Consider the following 20,557-nt stretch of genomic DNA (forward strand, 5'->3'; position numbering starts at 1 on the left):
CGGTTGGCAATGCCCTACTACTCAATTTTACAGCACACAAGGACTCCTTCTCAACTCCAAAACTTCCTTCGGTCATATTGATGGACTTTAGGGTCACAGTTTACTGCAATGAAACAAAGCAAAGATCCTGACACATAGAATGAGTAGAATGGATTTTTTTTTTTTAATCTGTCCTGCCACACATGCACCCCAGCTGTATAACCACAGTTTCCTTTGAGCTATCAATTCGCAGTTTGGTTTGTAACCTGAGCAAAGGCAAATCTAGAAAGTGGGCTCCTCAAGCCCCACCCCTCCTTCTGTGCTTCTCTCAAATGAGCCTCCGGTCTCTTGGTGAGAATCTGAGAGAAAAAAATTAAAAAAGGAAAACCAAAGAGACAGACTTATAGGAAATCCGTGGTCCCCTGCTGCACTGAGGAGGTGGGGGGAGGGGCGGTGACTCCCTCCCAGGGCAGGCGTGAAGCATGCAGTGTCCCTCCCATGCCAAGAAGGCCTCTGAAAAGTCTTTGAGGGTCTAAGAATCCTTCAGTTTTACTTGTCTGCTTTAGCTAGACTGCCTTAGCTAGGCTGTACTCCGAAAATTCTTTTTTTGTCTCAAGTTTGGATAGTTTAAGCCTTTCAGAAGTGGGAAAGAAAAGGTTAGATGGTTAACAGCTCAGAAAGAGAAGGCTGTTTTAGTAAAGGAAAACCAGAGACAATCCGGTCATTCTGCAACTGTTCAGAGAAACAACAAATATGTTAAGGATATTAGTTTGAGATCAGCATGTACTGCAGAAAAATTAGTCACTGTCAACACTTAACAAAATGACACATTATAATATAAAATTTCAAATAATAACCAAAACGTATATTGTTCAATATAAAAGGACAATCTATTCACTTCCATCTGTATATATAGATATATAGATATACTGTAATAATATGCCTCAGTTAAAAACATACAGTATATGTGGACTCATAGATTTACTAAAGAACTGATATTTTCCTAGTATGTAGACTCTTGCAAGAATTTTTTTTTTTTTTTTAATGCAACCAAGTAGAAATGGGCACCTAGAAGATGAACTGGTCTCTCCAGAGTCATTTGGGATTTAAATTATCTGTGTTAAAAATAAAAAAAGAAAGTCTTCGTAAACAGACTCTTCAGGAGATGTATAGGCCCCCAAAGTCATTCTTTCTGCCTCAGGGGCTTTTCTTGTCCCTATTTCAGAGGTGGGAGTGGAGAGGGAGCAGGGATTGATACAATCCCAAATCACAAACACACTGATTTTTTTACTACAAAAAAGGAACTGTGATTTAATGACCCCAATGTGCATGCTTCCAAATGATCACCATGAAAACCATAATTTAAAATCAAACAAACAGAAAATAATAATTAAAAAAAACAAAACACAACAAAATCACACACATCACAGGAAGGGCAGGTCGCAGGGATATCCTTGCAGCCCTCTGGGAAATTGTCATATGTCGCTGTATCAAAATAGACTTTGGGCCCCCAGAACTTTCTAGATATGCCCCTGCTCAAGTATGGCAGGAAGATTCATCTTAGAAGAAGAAAAAGCTAATTTGTAAGCGACTCTGAGGAGCCCTATATCATGTTGTTAGGGGTTTCAAGTACCACACACACAGCTGCAGTGAGAAACAAAGCCAGAAACTCTCTTATCCGCTGCGCTGTTACCTGACGCAGATTCCTGGTGACTTTCACATCATGCCAGGCATTATCATTAAACTTTCCATTCACGGGCTCCACTAGTGCTTCAAAGGCCCCTGATCCCAAATTAATGACCAGAGAAACAGCTCCATTTTTCAGGGCAAGATTGACATAATCAGCCGATTTCCCAGTGTGAAGCATCAGTCCATTCCTCTGAAGAGTTTTAAAGGACAGCGTTATTTCATCGCTGCTGCTTTGAATGGGGTTTTGAGACAAGTCGTAGCAGAAGTATTCAGATCCCTTGAAAGTGGCAATATATTCTTCTTTTCCTAGGGGGAAATAGATACATACGTGCGTAAGTAAAGAAATATACTACATAGATCAGCAGACCTTAACAGAAACAAAATTAATCATCCCCCCAAATTAACTCTGTTTAGTTAACATGCATTACAAGAGCCCCATCAAACAAAATCAAATGGTACTGTAGGTGGCAGTATATATTTTTTTAATAAACCTCCTCAGCTAGTGGGCCATCAACTGCAATAGCTAAAGCTGACATTCTTGAAAATTCAATTAATTTTTAAGTATCACTGCAAGAGCTCTGATCTGAGAAAGCAGCTCTGTGATATCTCCAGGGCATGAATCAGGTACCATAAATGCATATTGGATGGTTCTACTCTGCTGGCAACAATGGGTTCCAATGTGTTTGCAACATTCTCTCCATCCAACTGAGGCGTTATTTTAATTTTCAGTGAGACATTTATATTCAAAGATCTTCTCAGCGAAGAGACAAATATTTTCATCACTGAGAAACCATAACAAATTATCTGGTAAGGGGAAAGCAAAAAAAAAAAAAAAAAATAGAATTCGGTCTGAGAGTAAATAGATCTCCTACAGAGCATGTGCATTTTTTTTTTTTCTTTTTGGTTTGTTCTCTCCCTGGATGGAGGGAGCAGTGATAGAGAGCTTAATGGAGCCTGCTGGATTGTTGATTCATTCCCTGATCTCACCAAGCAGATGGTAGGGTTGGCTTTTATGAGACTGGTAAAAATTCCAGCACATCATCATGGGAATAGCATGTAAATGAAGCCTCAACATTTTCTATATATCTGTCTTTACCATATTTACGAGCAACAATGTGGATCCCACAAGATGTCAGACAGATCAACCCAAAATGTGGGTATTTGGAAAGAGCAATCCTCTCCCACTGATTGAGTTTAACCAAAGGAAGAGTCTAAGCCAAAAGTTTCCTCAATTTCCTAGGCAATGATAGTATTGTGCCAAGAAAAATGAAACAGTATGGTCTAGAATCAGCTTCTGATAAACTATATAAATAGAATTTTAAATGATACTGGGGAATCTTAATCTGTTTTACTGGGAATATAGCATCTCCACCATGTCCACAGGAGGGCTCATGCCAAAAAGGGGCTTACCCTTGGCAAAAGGTTTTTACCTCAGGCCTGTTTCATTTGGTTGTAAAATTACTCATGTCCTTGAATCCGAGCTCAAATTGAGGTTTCAGATCACCAGTACCAGATGACCTGACTCTGGATGCAGACGGTGCCACAAGTGGCTAGAAGTAGGCAAGTCATGGCACGAAGTTAAACAGTGAGCACCTAGAGACTTTCACAATGGTGTGAGCCTGAGAAAAGTCACTGCCTACCAGTAAGTTATTAGTGATGACTACTGGTCAAGCCAAATCCATCACATTCTGAGGCAGAATCATAGCAAGGACAATACAAGCCAAACTAGAGGGCCCTTCCCATTCATACAGTCAAAATATTGATTGAGTACCTCCCAAGTGTTAAGCCCAGTACTAGTCTTTAGGGATAATGAAGTGGCCAAACCTGATTCCATTCCTGTCTCTGAAAGATGACAGTCGAGGTATCTACTTCCCTGGTCAGTTCAATATGGCAAGTGGCCTGATATTGGGAGTTAGCACAATTAAATATTTCTAAATATATTTATGAGGGGGAAAGAAAATAGATCGAAATATGAAATTAGATACTAGTTTGGCTACTTGCTAACTGCACTGGGAGGCAATTATGCATCTTTTCAAATCTCAGTTTCTGAAAATAGTTTGTTATACCAGTCTTCCCAGATAAAATGAGATAATGCATGTATGGATATCTGGCAAAGTTGGTAGGCATTAGGAGTGGTAGATGTTTTCCTTCTTGCCTGTCTAATGTAATAAATGTGATAAATAATCTAAAACAAATGGCATATATCAACTTTATTGTGAAATCTAGAATATTATCTTTAAGATCAGAACAAGGACACCTACTATCAACATACTGTCCTTGAAGCCGTAGGTAATATAGGAAAATAGGAAAAATATATGAGCATTATAAAGATTATAAGTGACAAAATCATATTAGTAAATATTATTGTGTGAATTAAAAGACCAAAATAATCTTCAGAAAAGTATTGGGTTTAATAAGATATTTCAGAAAGAGTGCAGGGTTCTATGTACTGGGACAGTGTTTTAAACATATATAAACAGATCTATAGATTTGATGAAATTCCATTAGAAATCTAAATGAAAAAAAATTTTTTTGAAGATTTTATTCATTTATTTGATAGAGAGATCACAAGTAGGCAGAGAGGCAGGCAGAGAGAGAGAGGAGGAAGCAGGCTCCCCGCCAAGCGGAGAGCCCGATGTGGGGCTCGATCTCAGGATCCTGGGACCATGACCTGAGCCAAAGGCAGAGGCTTAGCCCACTGAGCCACCCAGGCACCCCTCTAAATGAAATTTTAAAATGAATGTGAAGAGCTGATTCCATGAATTCTTTGGGAAAACAAAGAGCCCAAAATAGCCAAGCTATGCCAGAGAAAGAAGATGAAGGAACTTTCTTGTATAAAGGTGCCCATTTATTAGAAAATGATGGTAATGAAGATTTATACACTGGATAAATTTAAAAAGGAGGGATAAAAATAATGAAACTAAAAATAATCCTAAGCCTATACGAAAACGATTTCTATCAAGTCAGGCATTGCAGTTAAGTGAGCAGAGTATAGATTTGTCGATAAATGGTGCTGGGACAACTGGTTATCTATATGAATAAAGGAAAATTGGATCTCTACATCATCTATAAAAATCAATTCCTCATGCACCAAGGATATAAATTTCTGAGGTAAATCTGTAAAATTTTTGTAAGACAAAGTAAGATACTGGATTATGGAATGATTTATTAAATAGGCATAAAAGGTACTAATAAAATAAAAAATTAAAAAAAAAATATCAATACATTCACCCACATTAAAATTGGAAACACCTGTTCATAAATAATATCACAAAGAGAGAAATAATCTATATAAAAAATTGGAAGAAAATAAGTTTTTAAAGATTTTACTTATCTGAGAGAGAGAGAGAGCACAAATGGAGTGACGGAAGAGGGAGGAGCAGACTCCCCGCTGAGCAGGAAGCCCAATGTGGGGCTTGATCCAGGGACCCTGGGATCATGACCTGAGCCAAAGGGAGATGCTTAACTAGCTGACCCATCTAGGCAGCTAGATGATGATATTTGCAGAATTTTCATCCCCACTGAGTACTTAGAATAGGTCTCTAAGCCACAGAGAGTTTTGGAGACCCTTCTCTGGCCTAACCCTTTAATTTACGTTATTAAGAAAGTGAGCCAAGAAACAAGACTCTTAACTATAGAGAATAAACTGATGTTACAGGGGTGGTGGCATGGGTTAAATGGGTGGTGTATGTTAAGGAGGGCACTTGTGATAAACACCAGGTGTTGTATGTAAGTGATGAATCACTTAATTCTACATCTGAAGCTAATATTGCACTGTATGTTAACTACCTGTAATTTAAATTCAAATTCGGAGAAAAAAAATTTCAGACCCATTAAGTTTAAATGACTATCAAGTTCAGAAAGTGTGCCAGGAACAGAAGCAGACAAGAAGTCAGCCTCTGACTATCTTTATTTTTATTTTTTTAAAGATTTCATTTAGTTATTTGAGAGAGAGAGAGAGAGTGAAAGAGCACAAGCAGGGGGAGCAGGGGAGCGGGAGGGGGGAAGCAGGCTCCCTGCCGATCAGGGAGCCTGATGCAGGACTCGATCCCAGGACCCCAGGCTCATGACCCTAGCTCAAGGCAGACACTTAACCATCTGAGCCATCCAAGCACCAAGCCTCTGACCACCCTCAAATAACTCAATAACAGAATAACAAAGTTTGGGGATGATGTAAAGAGGTTTGGTTTATTTAAAAAGCTGTAGCATTTTATCCAAATGACCTAATGTCATTTAAAATTAGCATAATTCACAATGCATCTTGACAAAGGATTCCTTTGCCAGATAATGTGGCAAACCCAAAAGGAAAAACAGCAAAAAGAGTTTGCAATTCAGTAGACGGCAACCTTTGAAGTTATATGTGTGTTGATGACATTTAACACCACGATGTTTCTATTACTTAAAAATGAAAATATCACTCATTTTGTATTGTTTAATTTAAAAAATTAGGTAATTCAAATTGCATTAAAGGCAACCACATAAGTCTTGGAAAAATTCAATGTAGGACATATCATTACCTCTAAAAGCCATAAATGAGACATGAATATAAACAGGAAAAATATTTTTGCTATTTTTTTAAATGAAAGAATATGTACTCTATATAAAAATGCATAAATCATTCTATTTTTTACAAGACAAGAGGATTATACTTCCTCCAACTCTTTGCCTGTTGCTGTATAATCTTTGTCATTAAGTTTTGTGCTATGTCATATGTAAGTAAGAAGCAGCATAGTAAGTAATTATTTATGCTTTCCTGTTGAAAATGTAAAGAGTGGGTCTCTTTCCATTTTAAAATACAAGTACTGAATATTTTGTGCATTTCCAGTATGTACTAAAATAATAAACCTCACAAAGAAATGAAATACCAACATTTTTTACAAAATTAAAATTTATATGGACCCACAAAAGATCCAAATAGCCAAAGCAATCTTGAGAAAGAAGAACAAAGCTGGAGGTAACAATCCCAGATTTCAAGATATACTACAAAGCTGTAATAATCAAAACAATATGGTACTGGCAGAAAAGTAGACACACAGATCAACAGAACAGGATAGAAAGCCCAGAAATAAATTATGTGTATATGATCAATTAATCTATTACAATGGAAGCAAGAATATACAATGGGAACAAAGTGTCTTCAACAAATGATGATGAGAAAACTGGACATGCTAAAGAATGAAACCAGACCACTTTCTTATATCATACACAAAAATAAACTCAAAATGGATTAAAGACTTAAATATAAGACCTGAAACCATGAAAGTCCTAGAAGAAAACCCAGGCAGTAATTTATGAAAGAATGAAAGAGAGAGAGAAAGAAATTGGATTTACAGAAATACATATAGCAAGAAATAATTATGTCCAGGGTATGTAAAGAACTTATACAAACCAATAAGAAAAGAACTAGACAAATCAGAAAAAAACAGGCAAACCATAAACAAACTCTCCATGATAACAGGATATCCATATGAAAAGATATTCAGCTTTGTCTTCAGAGAAATCAACTTAAAACCACAGTAAAATATCAGTACATTCCACTATGATGAATAAAATGACAAAGACAAATTATATCAAGTGTTGGTGAAGACATAGAACAACTAGAACTCTCGTATTATTACTGATGGGAACTACTTTTAAACTGTTTGGCAACATCTTTTAAAGCTGGATCTCTGCATACTCTATCTTCCAGTAATTCCACTTGTAAGTACACATCCAACAAAAATTCAAACAAAGATGATCAGAATAACATACCGGCACGTTTGTAGCAGGACTGCAAAATAACCTCAAGCCGAACACTACCAAAATGTCAATCTATCGAATGGATAATTTGAGTTATAGTTACATAAAGGAACAGTAATGGAAATACATGATCTTCAACCTACAAACAAAAATATAGATAAATCTCACAATAATAAGGTTAAGTAAAAAAGAAAAATGCCAAGTGCCTGCGTGGCTCAGTCAGTTGAACATCTGACTCTTGATTTCTGCTCAGGTCATGATCTTGGGTTTGTGAGATCCAGCCCCATGTTGGGCTCCACACTGGGCATGGGGCCTGCTTGAGATTCTCTGTTCTTTCCCCCTTGGCCCTCACCACATCTCTCTCTGAAAGAAAGAAGGAAGGAAGGAAGGAAGAAAGGAAGGAAGGATGGAAAGAGAAAAAAAGATGGCTAGACTTAAAAGAGTATGTCTTATGATTCCCATTATATAAAATTTTTAAAAACAAGAAAAACTAATCTCTACTGTTGCTATTTTGACAGGGATTACATTAAATGAGTAGATTGCTTTGGGTAGTATAGATATTTTAACAGTATTTATTCTACTGATCCATGAGCATGGAATGTCTTTCCACTTCTTTGTGTCATGTTCAGTTTCTTTTAACAGTATTTTGTCATTTTCAGAGTAGAGGTCTTTCACCTCTTTTGTTAGGTTTAGTCCAAGATAACTTATTTTTTGGGGTGTAATTGTAAATGGAATTGTTTACTTAATTTCTCTTTTTATTATTTTATCATTGGTGTATAGAAATGCAACATATGTCGTATGTATGTATGTATGTATGTATGTTGACATATCCTGTAATTTTACTAAAATCAGTTCTAGCAATGTTTTGGTGGAGTCTTTCTGCTGTTCTTATACAGCATCAAGTCATCTGGAAGTAGTGACATTTTACTTCTTCCTTACTGATCTGGATTTCTTTTATTTATTTTTGTTGTCTGATACAGCTACTTCAACAACTATGTTCAATATAAGTGGTGGGAGTGTACATCCCTGTCACGTTCCTGAACTTAGGAGAAAAGCTCTCAGTTTTTCCCAATTAAGGATGATGTTAGCTCTGAGTTTTCATAGATCTTTATTATGTTGAGGTATGTTCCCTCTAACTCTATTTTGTTGAGAATTTTCATCACAAAACAATGTTGAACTTTATCAAATGCTTTTTCTGTGTCAATTGAAATGATCATGTGGTTCTTTCTTATTCTTTCTCTTACTGATGTGATGTAACACATTGATTGATTTGCAAATGTTGGACCATTCTTGCATCCTGGAAGTATATCTCACTTAATTGTGGTAAATAATTTCTTAAAATGTATTGTTGAATTAGATTTTCTAGTATTTTATCGAGAATTTTTCAATCTCTGCTCATCAGGGGATATTGACCTATAGTTCTCTTTTTTAGCGGTGTCTTGTTTTAGTATCAAGGTAATGCTAACTTTCATAGAATAACTTTTTTGGATTAGTTTGAGAAGAATAGGTATTAACTCTTCTTTAAATGTTTGGTAAAATTCACCTGTGAAGTCATCTGGTCATGGACTTCAGTTTGTTGGGAGTTTGATTACTGATTCAACTGTGTTACTAGTAATTGGTCTGTTCAGATTTTCTATTTCCTCCTGTTTCAGTTTTGGTACTTCATAAGTTTCTAGAAATTTATCTATTTCTTCTTGGTTGTCTAATTTGTTGGCATGCAATATTGTCATGTAATCCTTTGTTTTTCTGTGGTGTATGGTGTTTTTTCTCCTCTCTCACTTGTGATTTTATTTGAGTTCTTTCACTTTTTTTCTTGATAAGTGTGGCTAAGGTTTATCAATTTTAACGATTTTTTTCAAAGAAACTGCTTTTGGTTTCTTTGATCTGTTCTATCATTTTAAAATTTCTATATCCTTTATTTCTGTTTAATATTTATTATTTCTCTCCTTCTGCTGGTTTTAGGTTTTGTTTGTTGTTCTTTTTCTAGTTCCTTTAAGTGTAAGGTAAGACTGCTTGAGGTTGTTTTGTTTGTTTGTTTATTTGTTTTGCTTCTTAAGGTAGCTTCTATTGCTATAAACTTCCCTCTTAAAACTGCTTTTGCTGCAACCCAAAGTTTTTGGACTATTGTGGCTTCATTTTCATTTGTTTCCATGTAATTTTTAAATTTCTTCTTTGATGTTGTGGTTGACTAATTCATTGTTTAGTAGCATATTATGTAACCTTCATGTATTTGTGGTCTTTCCAAATTTTTTTCTTATGGTTAACTTCTAGTTTATAGTATTGTAGTCAGAAAAGATGCATGGTATGAGTATGATCTTCTTGAATTTGTTGAAGTTTATTTTGTGGGCTAACATATGATTTATTCTGGAAAATGTTCCATGTGCACTTGAAAAGAATATGTACTCTGATGTTTAGGATGGAATGTTCTAAATATATCTGTTAAATCCATCTGTTACAGTGTCTCATTCAGAACAATTGTTTCCTTGTTGATGTTCTGAATAGATGATCTGTCCATTGATGTAAGTGGTATGTTAAAGTTCCCTACTATTATAGTATTATTACTGATTAGTTCCTTTGTGCTTGTTATTAACTGTTTTATGTATTTGGATACTCCTATGTTGGGTGCATAAATATTTAAAATTGTTATATCTTCTTGATATTGTCCCCTTTATTATTAAGTAGCATCCTTTCTTGTCTGTTACAGTCTTTGTTTTAAAGACTGTTTTGTCCAATATAAGTACTGCTACTCTGGCTTTCTTTTGATACCATTTGCATGACTTAAACATAACAACCACTTAACTGGGTATGACATAAGGTTTTCAATCTTTGAAGGTTAAACTGTACAAATGGATTGATTTCAACACCAAGAATTTCTACTTTATAGACAAGAATGTTAGACAAAGAGAGTTGAAATGACTTCCAAGTTCACAGAGAAATTGATTCTCAGGATAGAGCACCTTCGCACAGCCTATGCATGGGGCAAAAATCTCATTAATTTGGCCCTATGTTTCCACATCTATCAAGTTCAATGAGCTTTTCTACTAAGTGAAGGACCTGTAAGGGAATGACCCTACTTCTTAAGGACAAAGATGCATTTGGGCAGAGAGAAGTCACCCTGATCCCACTTAGATGAGGCTTTTTATGCATGCCAAAACATTTCCTACATTATTGTTTTTGATTGTCTTGCTTTTCATATGCACAATCCCAAATAACACGTTTTTAAGGTTTTACTCTATTTACATGATTCTAAGATTGTGTTCAATGCAAACTAGAAACTAAAGTTAACATGTGAAAAAAAAATGAACAGAAACAGACATTTGAGTGAGAGACTTGTTTCATTTGTTTTATTGCTCTTCAAGTCAAATACACAAGAATATTATGCTAAAAACATCCTTGACTAAATAAAGGTATGCACTAGAAGTTTACATGATTAAATTAAATCATAAGCCTGACTGACTTTAAAGACAAAGCAAGTTTAGAAAAATAGAAAAAGGAAAGTCTGATTATTGAAAAACCACATCAGGATTATTAAATCCTATTCTTAAGAAGCATAACAGAAAATACAATCATTTCATTTGCCACAATCCTGTTATTTAAAAATTAAAACAACCAGTTGATCACTATAAGTAAAAATAACATGACTTTATTTTGTTTATTTTGATTATTTTTTTAGAGAGAGACAGAGAGTGCATTCATGGGCAAACTGGTGGGAGAGGGGTAGAGGGAGAGAGAGAATCTTAAGCTGGTTCCATACCTAGCGTGGAGCCCAATGGGGCATGATCTCACAACCCTTATATCGTGATCTTGATATCATGACCTTGAGATCATGACCTGATCCAAAATCAAGAGTCAGACACTTAACCACTGAGCTAGCTGGGTGCCCCAAGCATTACTTTAAAGAGAAAGTAGTTTCCTTACATTTTTCTACCTGATTCAATGTGGTAAATTATTCCAAAATTCTCAAATATGATTCAATCTATGTAAATTCTGAGGCCAACTTCCATTATTTGCAGCAAGAAATCAAGCTTCATAAAATACTCATCACTCAAGATTTTATTCACTTTAGGTACACTTCAAAGCAACCAATCCAGAAACAAGTTGTTAAGCATCTATCAGGTAACCCTCCAAAAAAGAGACACAGCCTTAATGATGATATACTTGAGGTGATTAAATATGAAAGATAAAGAAGACCTAGATATTATTCAGCACAAAACCTTTATTTATTAGATGAAGGGAGTGAGGGCCCAACAGCTAAAATTATAGTCGCATAACTAATTGGTGCAGAATCAAAATATAACTCTTGCCTCTTAAATCCATTCTCATGGTCTTCCTCATTTCTCAGAAATTTCCATGAAATAAGTCTCTTATTAAGAACTAAAAATTAAATGCAGCTTAAACATGAACACATTTTTCTAAAAGAAAATAGGACACTGTCCAAAACTCTAGTACAATTTTCCAATCCTATTGTGAAACTGATTTGAATTTCCTTAAATAACAGCAGGTGCTGGGAACCAAAAGCCACTCTATGCCTGTCTGGGCGATGACCAATCAGTTCTGCATGGGTCGTATGATACACGGGGATAGTGATAAACAGATACTCCAGCATTCACCAGGTGTGCAATATTGCAATTTCGGGGCCTGTCTGAGGCTCAACTTGCAACAACTGAATCTAAGACAACTGGACTCTAGCATATTTTAACCTGGAAAGAATCAGTAACAAAATCAAAATAAAAACATAGCTTGGCGATTATAGACTTTATGAAGAATCTCTACATGAACTTATGATTTCTTTAGATGACAATTAATGATTACCTCATAAAAAAGTAAATTATATATTTAATTATAGGAACACAATTGTATTTGCAGCAAATTTACAGATATTCTACATTTATGATAATACTCATGTATAAAATGGACATGGAGTAAATAATCTCAAGTATGAAATCATTTTATTACCAACATAGTCAATATATAGTGAATTGACTATATATATAACCATGCTCCAAAGAGTGGCCAATTTAAAACACAATACTTTCTCACTAGAATCAGAGTGTACCTGCCTCTAACTCTAAAAATCTTTATTTTGGGATATGCACATATTTTGGTCATGTGGCAAACTGCTCCACATTATAAAATGTGATTTTTTTTAATCTGAGAGAAATTATGGAATTGTGGAAGGCAAGAGCAGAGGGGAGAGAACTTTGTAAGGAAGAGTAAAGTGTTGGTTAAAGTGGAAATGCCTAAAACAATATGATCTCAACACCTGCTACCCAAAGTGTGACCTAAGGGACAGTATCAGGCATTACTTGGAGCTTGTAAAGAGTGTTAATCTCAGGACCCCTCCTCAGTCTATGGATGCAGAATTTGTATTTTAATGAGATCCCCCAGGTGATCCCAGTGAACATTAAAGCCTAAGTCCTATTGTGAGAACCAATTTTAGATTACTGTGCTTTAGAATATCTTTTAGGGATTGTAAGAGCAGTGTGTGTGTGTGTGTGTGTGTGTGTGTGTGTGTGTGTGGTGTGTCTGTCATGTCTGAGTTAAGTATTAAAGACAAAATATTTTGATATCATTACACTTCTCTTAAAGGATAAACATCCAGATCAATGACTTTGCATCTTTTGAATAGAAAACCAAAGACTGGGGGAAAAAAAGGAATCAGAGAGATCTGATTAGTGTGTATATGCGTCAAATATCTATTTAATATGCATCCCAGCAGAGTCTGGTTGTTAAATCATTGGAGGTAATCTCTGAATTCTTATTCTCAACGTGTTTCGCCTTTAGGCAATAATACAATAGGAACCTCTGTAGGTTTGGGAACTTAGAACTACTCTTCTGAATAAATCTGAGAGGTATATATCTCCTGGTACAGTCTAGTAAGTCATCCTTATTAGTGGATATACTTAATGAGGTTCATGCAACTGCATTTATGTATGTCTCTCTAGAAATATCTTGGTTCATCCACTGCTGAAACTGAAAACAAACTGTTATTCATTCTAGATGTGATCCAACTCAATGAAAATGAATGGGCCTGTGCTGTCACATTTCTACTTTTTGCAGTTGAGTGAACTTGGAACATGTTAAAGTCAACAATATCCATCAATGAGGGAAATTTGTACTACTAAATATGGCCTACTATATTTAAAACCAGAATGACAATTCCTTAAGAGAAAGCACTAACTGTGTCTTGTCTTGGCATCCCGACTATCTGAAGTAGAGATGGGAGTAAATAAACATGTGGTAAGTGTAATGAGGAATGAAGCTGGGATGAGAAGGGAGGTACTTACGTAACTCTGCTTCTGAGGAGGGTTGGCTAAGGTTTTTGATTTGTTTTACTTTATTGTGTATGTGTGTATTTTAAGATAAACTGCTAACTTGCTATAAAATTAATTCAAAGTAGTTAGTCAGCATACACTAAGATCAGTACAAACCAGAAGCACTTGGATTGCAGGGGAGCATTCTTTGTATAAGGGGGAAGGGAAGGGATACCAGGAACTCACGGCACGTCTTTGATCTCAAGACAGTAATACTGAACCCAAAAGTCACACACGTAAAGTGTCTGGTACTGCAAATGGAATCAATAGGGAGATTATTATCTATTCAGGCATCATTCATTTCATAATTACATATATGGGGCCCACAATTTGGGGGCACTATTCTAAGTATAAGAAATACATCAGGATTTCTAGGGTTTCCACTTTCATCTAATGAGGGAGGAAGAGATAAACCCTGAACAAGTGACACTGAACACACAAGAGACCCTCGCGAGAGCAAGATGGCAGGGTGACCCATGTACATGGCCAAGGGAGCTCTCTCAGCAGATGACGCTGAAACTAAGACCTGAGTGCTGAGAAGCCCCTTGGGGAGATCTGGGCAAAGAATATTCCAAGGACAAAACCTCAAAAGGGCAACTTCCTGAAATGAGGGGGAATGAGATGGGATCTGGGGCTAGGTCATGTAAGGCATTCTTTTTTTTTTTTTTTTTTTTTAATTTATTTGACAGACAGATCACAAGTAGGCAAAGAGGCAGGGAGAGAGAGGAGGAAGCAGGCTCCCCACTGAGCAAAGAGCCCAATGCCGGGCTCGATTCCAGGACCCTGGGATCATGACCTGAGCCGAAGGCAGAGGCTTTAACCCACTGAGCCACCCAGGTGCCCCCATGTAGGGCATTCTTGATCTTCGTCAAACTTTCAGATTTTATTCCATGCACAATGGGAAACCACTGGAGTAGTCTGAGGAGTGGTATGATCTGATATGTATGTTCTAAAAAAGATATGTTTGGCTTCTGTATGGAGATTGGACTACGAGTGTAGATGGAAGTGGTAGTAATGAGACCAACATTTATGATGTTTTGGACCATAGAGACATGGGTTATGGAGTCATAATCACTGGGGTTTGAATTCCACTCTCACACTGTGAGTACTTGGATATGTAACTGATCACCTTAAAATCTCAGTTCTCTTATCAGTAAATGGAAGCAATAAAATGTTTTCTCATCAGTAAATGGAGGACCTATCTGACAGGGTAGTTGTGAGGATTAAAAAATATAATGTATGTGTAATGAGTTTATTAAAAAGTCGCAACCTACAGCATACGCAAACATGAAAGAGAGTATTTATGTATTTTTGCAAAAACAGTCACTTTTTTTTCTCCATCTCTATTATCTTGGTCAGAATCACTGAATTTCTGGTCACTATTGGTTATCAAAAATTCAGGCTAATTTATAATTTTAACCAAAGAGTTGATGTAAATTTCAACCCTCATCTCATAGTTGAGGGAGAAGGGAGAAGGGATGTGGTATGGTGCTAGGCATCTTCTTATCTTCTGCCTTAAGACTTTGTTCTTCTTGGGGTAGCTGGGTGGCTTAGTGGGTTAAGCCTCTGCCTTAAGCTCAGGTCATGATCTCAGGGTCCTGGGATTGAGCCCCACATTGGGAATCTCTGCTCAGCAGGGAACCTGCTTCCCCCTCTCTCTGCCTGCCTCTCTGCTTACTTGTGATCTCTGTCTGTCAAAGAAATAAATAAAATCTTTTTTAAAAAAAAAGACTTTGTCCTTCTTGAATTTTCTAAGTATTAAGAAAGGCAAAGAGAGAGAGAGAGAGAGAGCGAGCTAGGGAGAAAGCATGAACAAAAGGAGAGGGAGGGAGAAAATAGGGAAGAAGAAAGAGACAGAGACAGAGACAAAGCTAGAGCTAGAGCTAGAGATCAGTACTCTGGTCCAGCAAGTGGCCTTCTTGTGAGTAATCCTGGCCAGATGGCTCAAGCCCCAGCCTACATGGAGTGTCTGTTTGAGCCACAGAATCTTAGGTATCCTGACTACACCAAATGCTGAGAGCATAGGCTATACTTTCTTTGTGAACTCTTTCCACCTTGCCAGTTCCCTTCTTCCCTCCTCAGAAAAGCACAGGGCAGATCAGCAAGTTTGAAGCATACACTGGATGCATCAGGAATGTAGAATACTAACCTTCCCTTTTTTGAATAATCAGGTTCTATAGTAGTCTCTTCCCCAGTTCAGCTGGACAAAGGGAGCACACTTCTTGAACAGTACATTTTCAGAGTACCTATGACCTATTGACTCTTTTTTCACCTATCTGCCCCTTCCCTTAATGCTTGGATGGACAGGAAAGGTGGGAGGTGGACAGTGTGTTAGGAGTGGTGAGAGGGTCAGTTTTGCTGTGTCGTAGTAAATGCTGAGGGAGACAACTGGCCAGTGTTTAGAGGTTCACTTTACAGTGGAGATTACTTATATATTTTTTTTTGTCTCAGGGGACTCTAGTCAATAATTCTATGAGGAAGATATCTCTTGAACATGCAATTGTATACACAGTCCTGGCATACGGTGGGGAATCATTTGTTAATTACTATTAACATTATTATTAAAGTAACTACAACAGGGGCACCTAGGTTGCTCAGTCAGTTAAACATTTGACTCTTGGTTTCAGCTCAGGTCATGATCTCAGGGTCATGAGATGGATCCCTCATCAGGTTCTAAGCTCAGCTCAGCGTCTGTTTGTCTCTCTCCCTCTGCTCCTTTCCCCAACCTCTCTCTCTCATAAATAAAAATAAAATCTTAAAAAAATAACTACTACATTTCAAAAGACTCTCTGTCCGTTAAAAAAAAAAAAATAGCTGTTTACCAGTTCTTTTATTAACCAGAATATCATTATGCCTCACAATCTAATTCCAGGAAAATTTTGGTTAGCTAAGGTTCATGGAATAAGAAAGAGATGGAAATAATACAAATGGGATAAAGGAAGAAAAAAAAATGTCTCTGTTGATGGTTTACCCTTTTAATCAGGTTTGTACTTAGAGGACTTGCAAAATGATCTCATGTGGTATTTGTGATTTTTAGTTATTCTTATTTTTCATTCTCTCAGGGAAGCACATTGGGGTAAGAATAGGGAGACCTGGTACACTGGTTTCCACTTGGCCACTTTTCAGCTCTCTTTCCCTGGCCTCCTCCTTAGCTTCCACACACCTCATTTTCCTTCCTGGCAAAGTCACAGAGCTGGACTAAGTGCTCTCCAGTGTTTCTCTCAATTCTAAAATCCTGTGGTTCTGTAACATTCTTGATTTATTGAGTCACTGTTTCAATGATTCATTCAATAAACATTTACTGAGCCCCAACTCTGTGCCAAACTCTATTGCTTTCCTGCTGTCAAAATCAGGCAACATGCTAGAGTTAAAATGTCTTTAAAGATTTTTGATGGCTGCTGCTTTTAAAAGGAACTTTCTATAGCAACCTCAGTCTCTTTGGGCTTCTAGGGCTAGTTGTCTTCTTATTCTATAAGGACTAAAAAATTTAGAAAAACAAAGGGTCATGGGAAGGTATTCTATTCACACTATCAGAAATAAACTTTCTATTCTGATCACTTTTCTTCCTTAGCTCAAAAAGAACACCTTCAGCAGATTTTCTAGTCCTATGTAAGCTGGGGTGAGTTAAAAGAATGTGTTTGATAATTCGCCCCAGAGTTTAAGGTACTTTTCCATATGAGTTCAATCCCTGGAAAAATAAAATATTTTAAGAGAAAGTTTATATGACTTACTACAAGTTTATATGAATTAATTTAGGAGTATGCATACTTCTTGGAGAAAAGTTTTGAAGAATCAATAATAACTAGTGTTAATATTTTTTTATGGATAGAGCCCTTAATTTAGAGTTAGAAGCCCTGAGGAGTTCCTCATTTTGTGGTCAGAGCTACATAAACCTGGGTAAGTAAATGTAACTGAGTATGAGTTTTATTCAGTAGAATGACTGTAGTCATGCTATCACACCACAGTTTCAGATTTCTTAAAAATGAGGATTTGTAATATAATGATTATAGAATTAATATTATTAACTATATACTGATTCTTTCATAAACTCTCCTCATCCTATCATATCTGTGTTGAAAGCACCATAAATCTACACTGTTTAGTTCAACACTTCTTACCCCAGGTTCTTCATCTGATTTGAATACTATTTTCTCAATTCTCACAACGATGCTATAAAACTAGCACCATTCTAGATATATAGGAGAGAAGTTAGTTCATTAAGTACAATTAATTTCTTGGGACTTTATTCTCTTCCCAACACCAGCAGAGTTCTAGCCTAAATGCAAACACACAGAATTTAGAGGAGAGATTTTGGAAGTAGCTCCCAGAATAAAGGGGCCATTGAACCACAAAGTTTTGGAAAAGAAGGAGCACAGGGAAGATGCAAGCTCCTCACAGCACAGTTCCTGGGAATGTATCAGATATATAACTCAACAACAGTGAACCTCAGACCCAAAGTAACTCCTTTCAAGTTCTAAACTCTCCAAAGGGGATTAACTGTGATTAGTTCAGCTTGTGTTGGTCAGAAGTCTTTGCTCCACATCAGACTTATGATCAGAGGGGAGGAATGGCCAGGTTATAAAACATGGACATTGTGAGAAGACTCATCCATTAGCACCTGACATTATCGACCAGTTGGTCTTGTAACATAATATTAAAAGAGCACCCTTCCAGAGTGGAAGACACAGGCTTCCAGCTATGAAATGAATGAATCACTGGCAGTGAGGGTATAGCATAGTGAATACAGTTAATAGTAGTATACCTGTTATATGGTGACAGATGGTAGCTACACTTATGGTGAGCATAACATAATGTATAAAGAAATTGAATCACTACATTACACACCTGAAATGAAGGTAACATTATTTGTAAACTATACACTTCAGCTAAAAGAAAAGAATGTCCTTCTTAGGAGGTGAATAATTATTATAATTTCCTTTTTCATTTTAACTTCGATATAAACTTAGGTCTTCAAGTCCAATGTTAGAGAAAAAAAAAGTGGACATTGGTTTTGTGACTAACTTTATTTGCACTCTGAAACTTCAGCAGAAATCTCAATGAATCACAGAATTGAAAACTTTAGAAGAGCTTGGGTGACTCAGTTGGTTAAGCATCCAACTCTCGATTTCAGCTCAAGTCATGATCTCAGGTTGGTGAGATCAAGCCCCGCATCAGGCTCTGCACTGGGTTTGTAGCCTACTGAAGATTCTCTTTCCCTCTCCCTCTGCCCCTCCTCTCTCTCTTACTCTCTCTTTCCCCCTCAAAAAAAAAAAAAAGTTATAAACTTTGGAGTTTAAAAAGGGAGACCTACAAAGGTTATGAGATTTTCTCTAGTGCCTAAAGCTAGGGGTAGTCAAACTTGGGATGAGAAGCTGGGTTTCTACACCAGTTGATCCCAAACAGGGCTGGTCATCAGACCCATCTGGGAAAACTTTTAAAAAAGCATAGTTCATTTTTTTAAAAGATTTTATTTATTTATTTGAGAGAGAGAAAGAGAGAGTCCTTGCAGGGGGGGAAGGGCAAAGGAAGAGATAGAGAGAGAAGCAGACTTAGGGGCCTGATGAAGACTTGATCCCAGGACCCCAGATCATGACCAGAGTCAGAGGCATGTGCTTAACTGACTGAGCCACCCAGGGAAGAGAAGCATATTTCTTGTACCCATCCCCATAAGTCTTACTTTGATAGGACTAGATTGGTGTTCCTTAACACTTTATTAGGATTTACTTTCTAGTTACTTCCAGTATACAATATAACTTGAAACTCAATAATTTTTTGTAAAGCCCTGGACCTTCCTTGCTTCCTTAGCTTCTCATTTCCCAACAAACAGTGAGCACAAACTGAGACAAAATACAAATGAAACAACCAAAAATCAAAGCACATTCTCATTTTTAGTATGAAAGTGATTTGGTAAGAGAACATTCTGGCCAGACTGAATAATACCACCTCTTGAAACCGTAGTTATAATTCACAATGAATCCATTCACTTCTTATAGTGACCATTCTCTGCTCTCAAGGATAGGACACATTTCCACATTCACAGGCTATAAATGCTTTTTTTCTGCCTTTTATACTAGTGAGTGAACCAAATACCCTGTTAGAACAAGTCTTTTCTTTCTAAAGTTTATTTGCTTTGATACTATACAACAAGAATATGTGGTGTATTTTATGTCCCATGCTTGAAGTAGGATGCCTCTACCTCCATTCCCTATACTGCATGCCTTTCCCATGAACAATTTATAGAGCTATAAAATTTAAAGAGATCTTATAATTCAAGGACTTTCAAAAATTTCTTCCTAAGTACCCAGGATTCACATACAATATACCAACTTTGCTACCTGCAATGTACTCTTCTGTGTTTTATAGAAATAAGAATTGCTCTAAATTGACTTCATAATCTAATAATGGTTCACCATTTGACTTTGAAAAACACTGATTTCATTCAGCCTCTGCATTTTACAAACAGAAAAACTAAGTAAGGCCCAGAGAACTTAAAAGACTTGGCAAAAACTGTTTAGCTTCCTACTAGAATTTGGATCCCTGGACTGAATCCTGAGTTCCTTCTACTACATTCTGTGGCATTTCTAAAGCTATTTTGGATAGGTTTGAGTGGACACCTTCACAGTTTCAGAGAAAAGAAAATTCATTTTGAGAATATAGGCCAGTCTGTTTTTTTCCCCCCACACCGTGACATACAATCCTAATTTAATCTCTTTCTTAGATACCTAGTTTTTATAACTCCTAGAGAAAATACACAAAATTAAAGTTTTACAGATTTCATATCACCAAACAATATTATTATTTTTCTCAGCTTACAATTAAAAAGTGAAGTAATTATC

The 20,557-nt window shown here is 36.6% G+C and overlaps 1 protein-coding gene across 21 annotated transcripts in view; it reads right to left on the minus strand.

Moving 5' to 3' along the window:
• Positions 1-20,557, minus strand: part of NRXN1 (neurexin 1) — a 1,178,968-nt gene that overhangs the window by 724,760 nt on the left and 433,651 nt on the right. For all 21 annotated transcript variants that reach the window (XM_059134785.1, XM_059134801.1, XM_059134774.1 and 18 more), the window contains one exon: positions 1,673-1,974. In XM_059134785.1, coding sequence (XP_058990768.1) covers positions 1,673-1,974 — 302 coding nt within the window. The remainder of the gene's footprint in view (positions 1-1,672; positions 1,975-20,557) is intronic.

Source organism: Mustela lutreola, chromosome 9 (assembly GCF_030435805.1).
Source record: "Mustela lutreola isolate mMusLut2 chromosome 9, mMusLut2.pri, whole genome shotgun sequence".
NCBI classification, from domain to species: Eukaryota; Metazoa; Chordata; class Mammalia; order Carnivora; family Mustelidae; genus Mustela; species Mustela lutreola.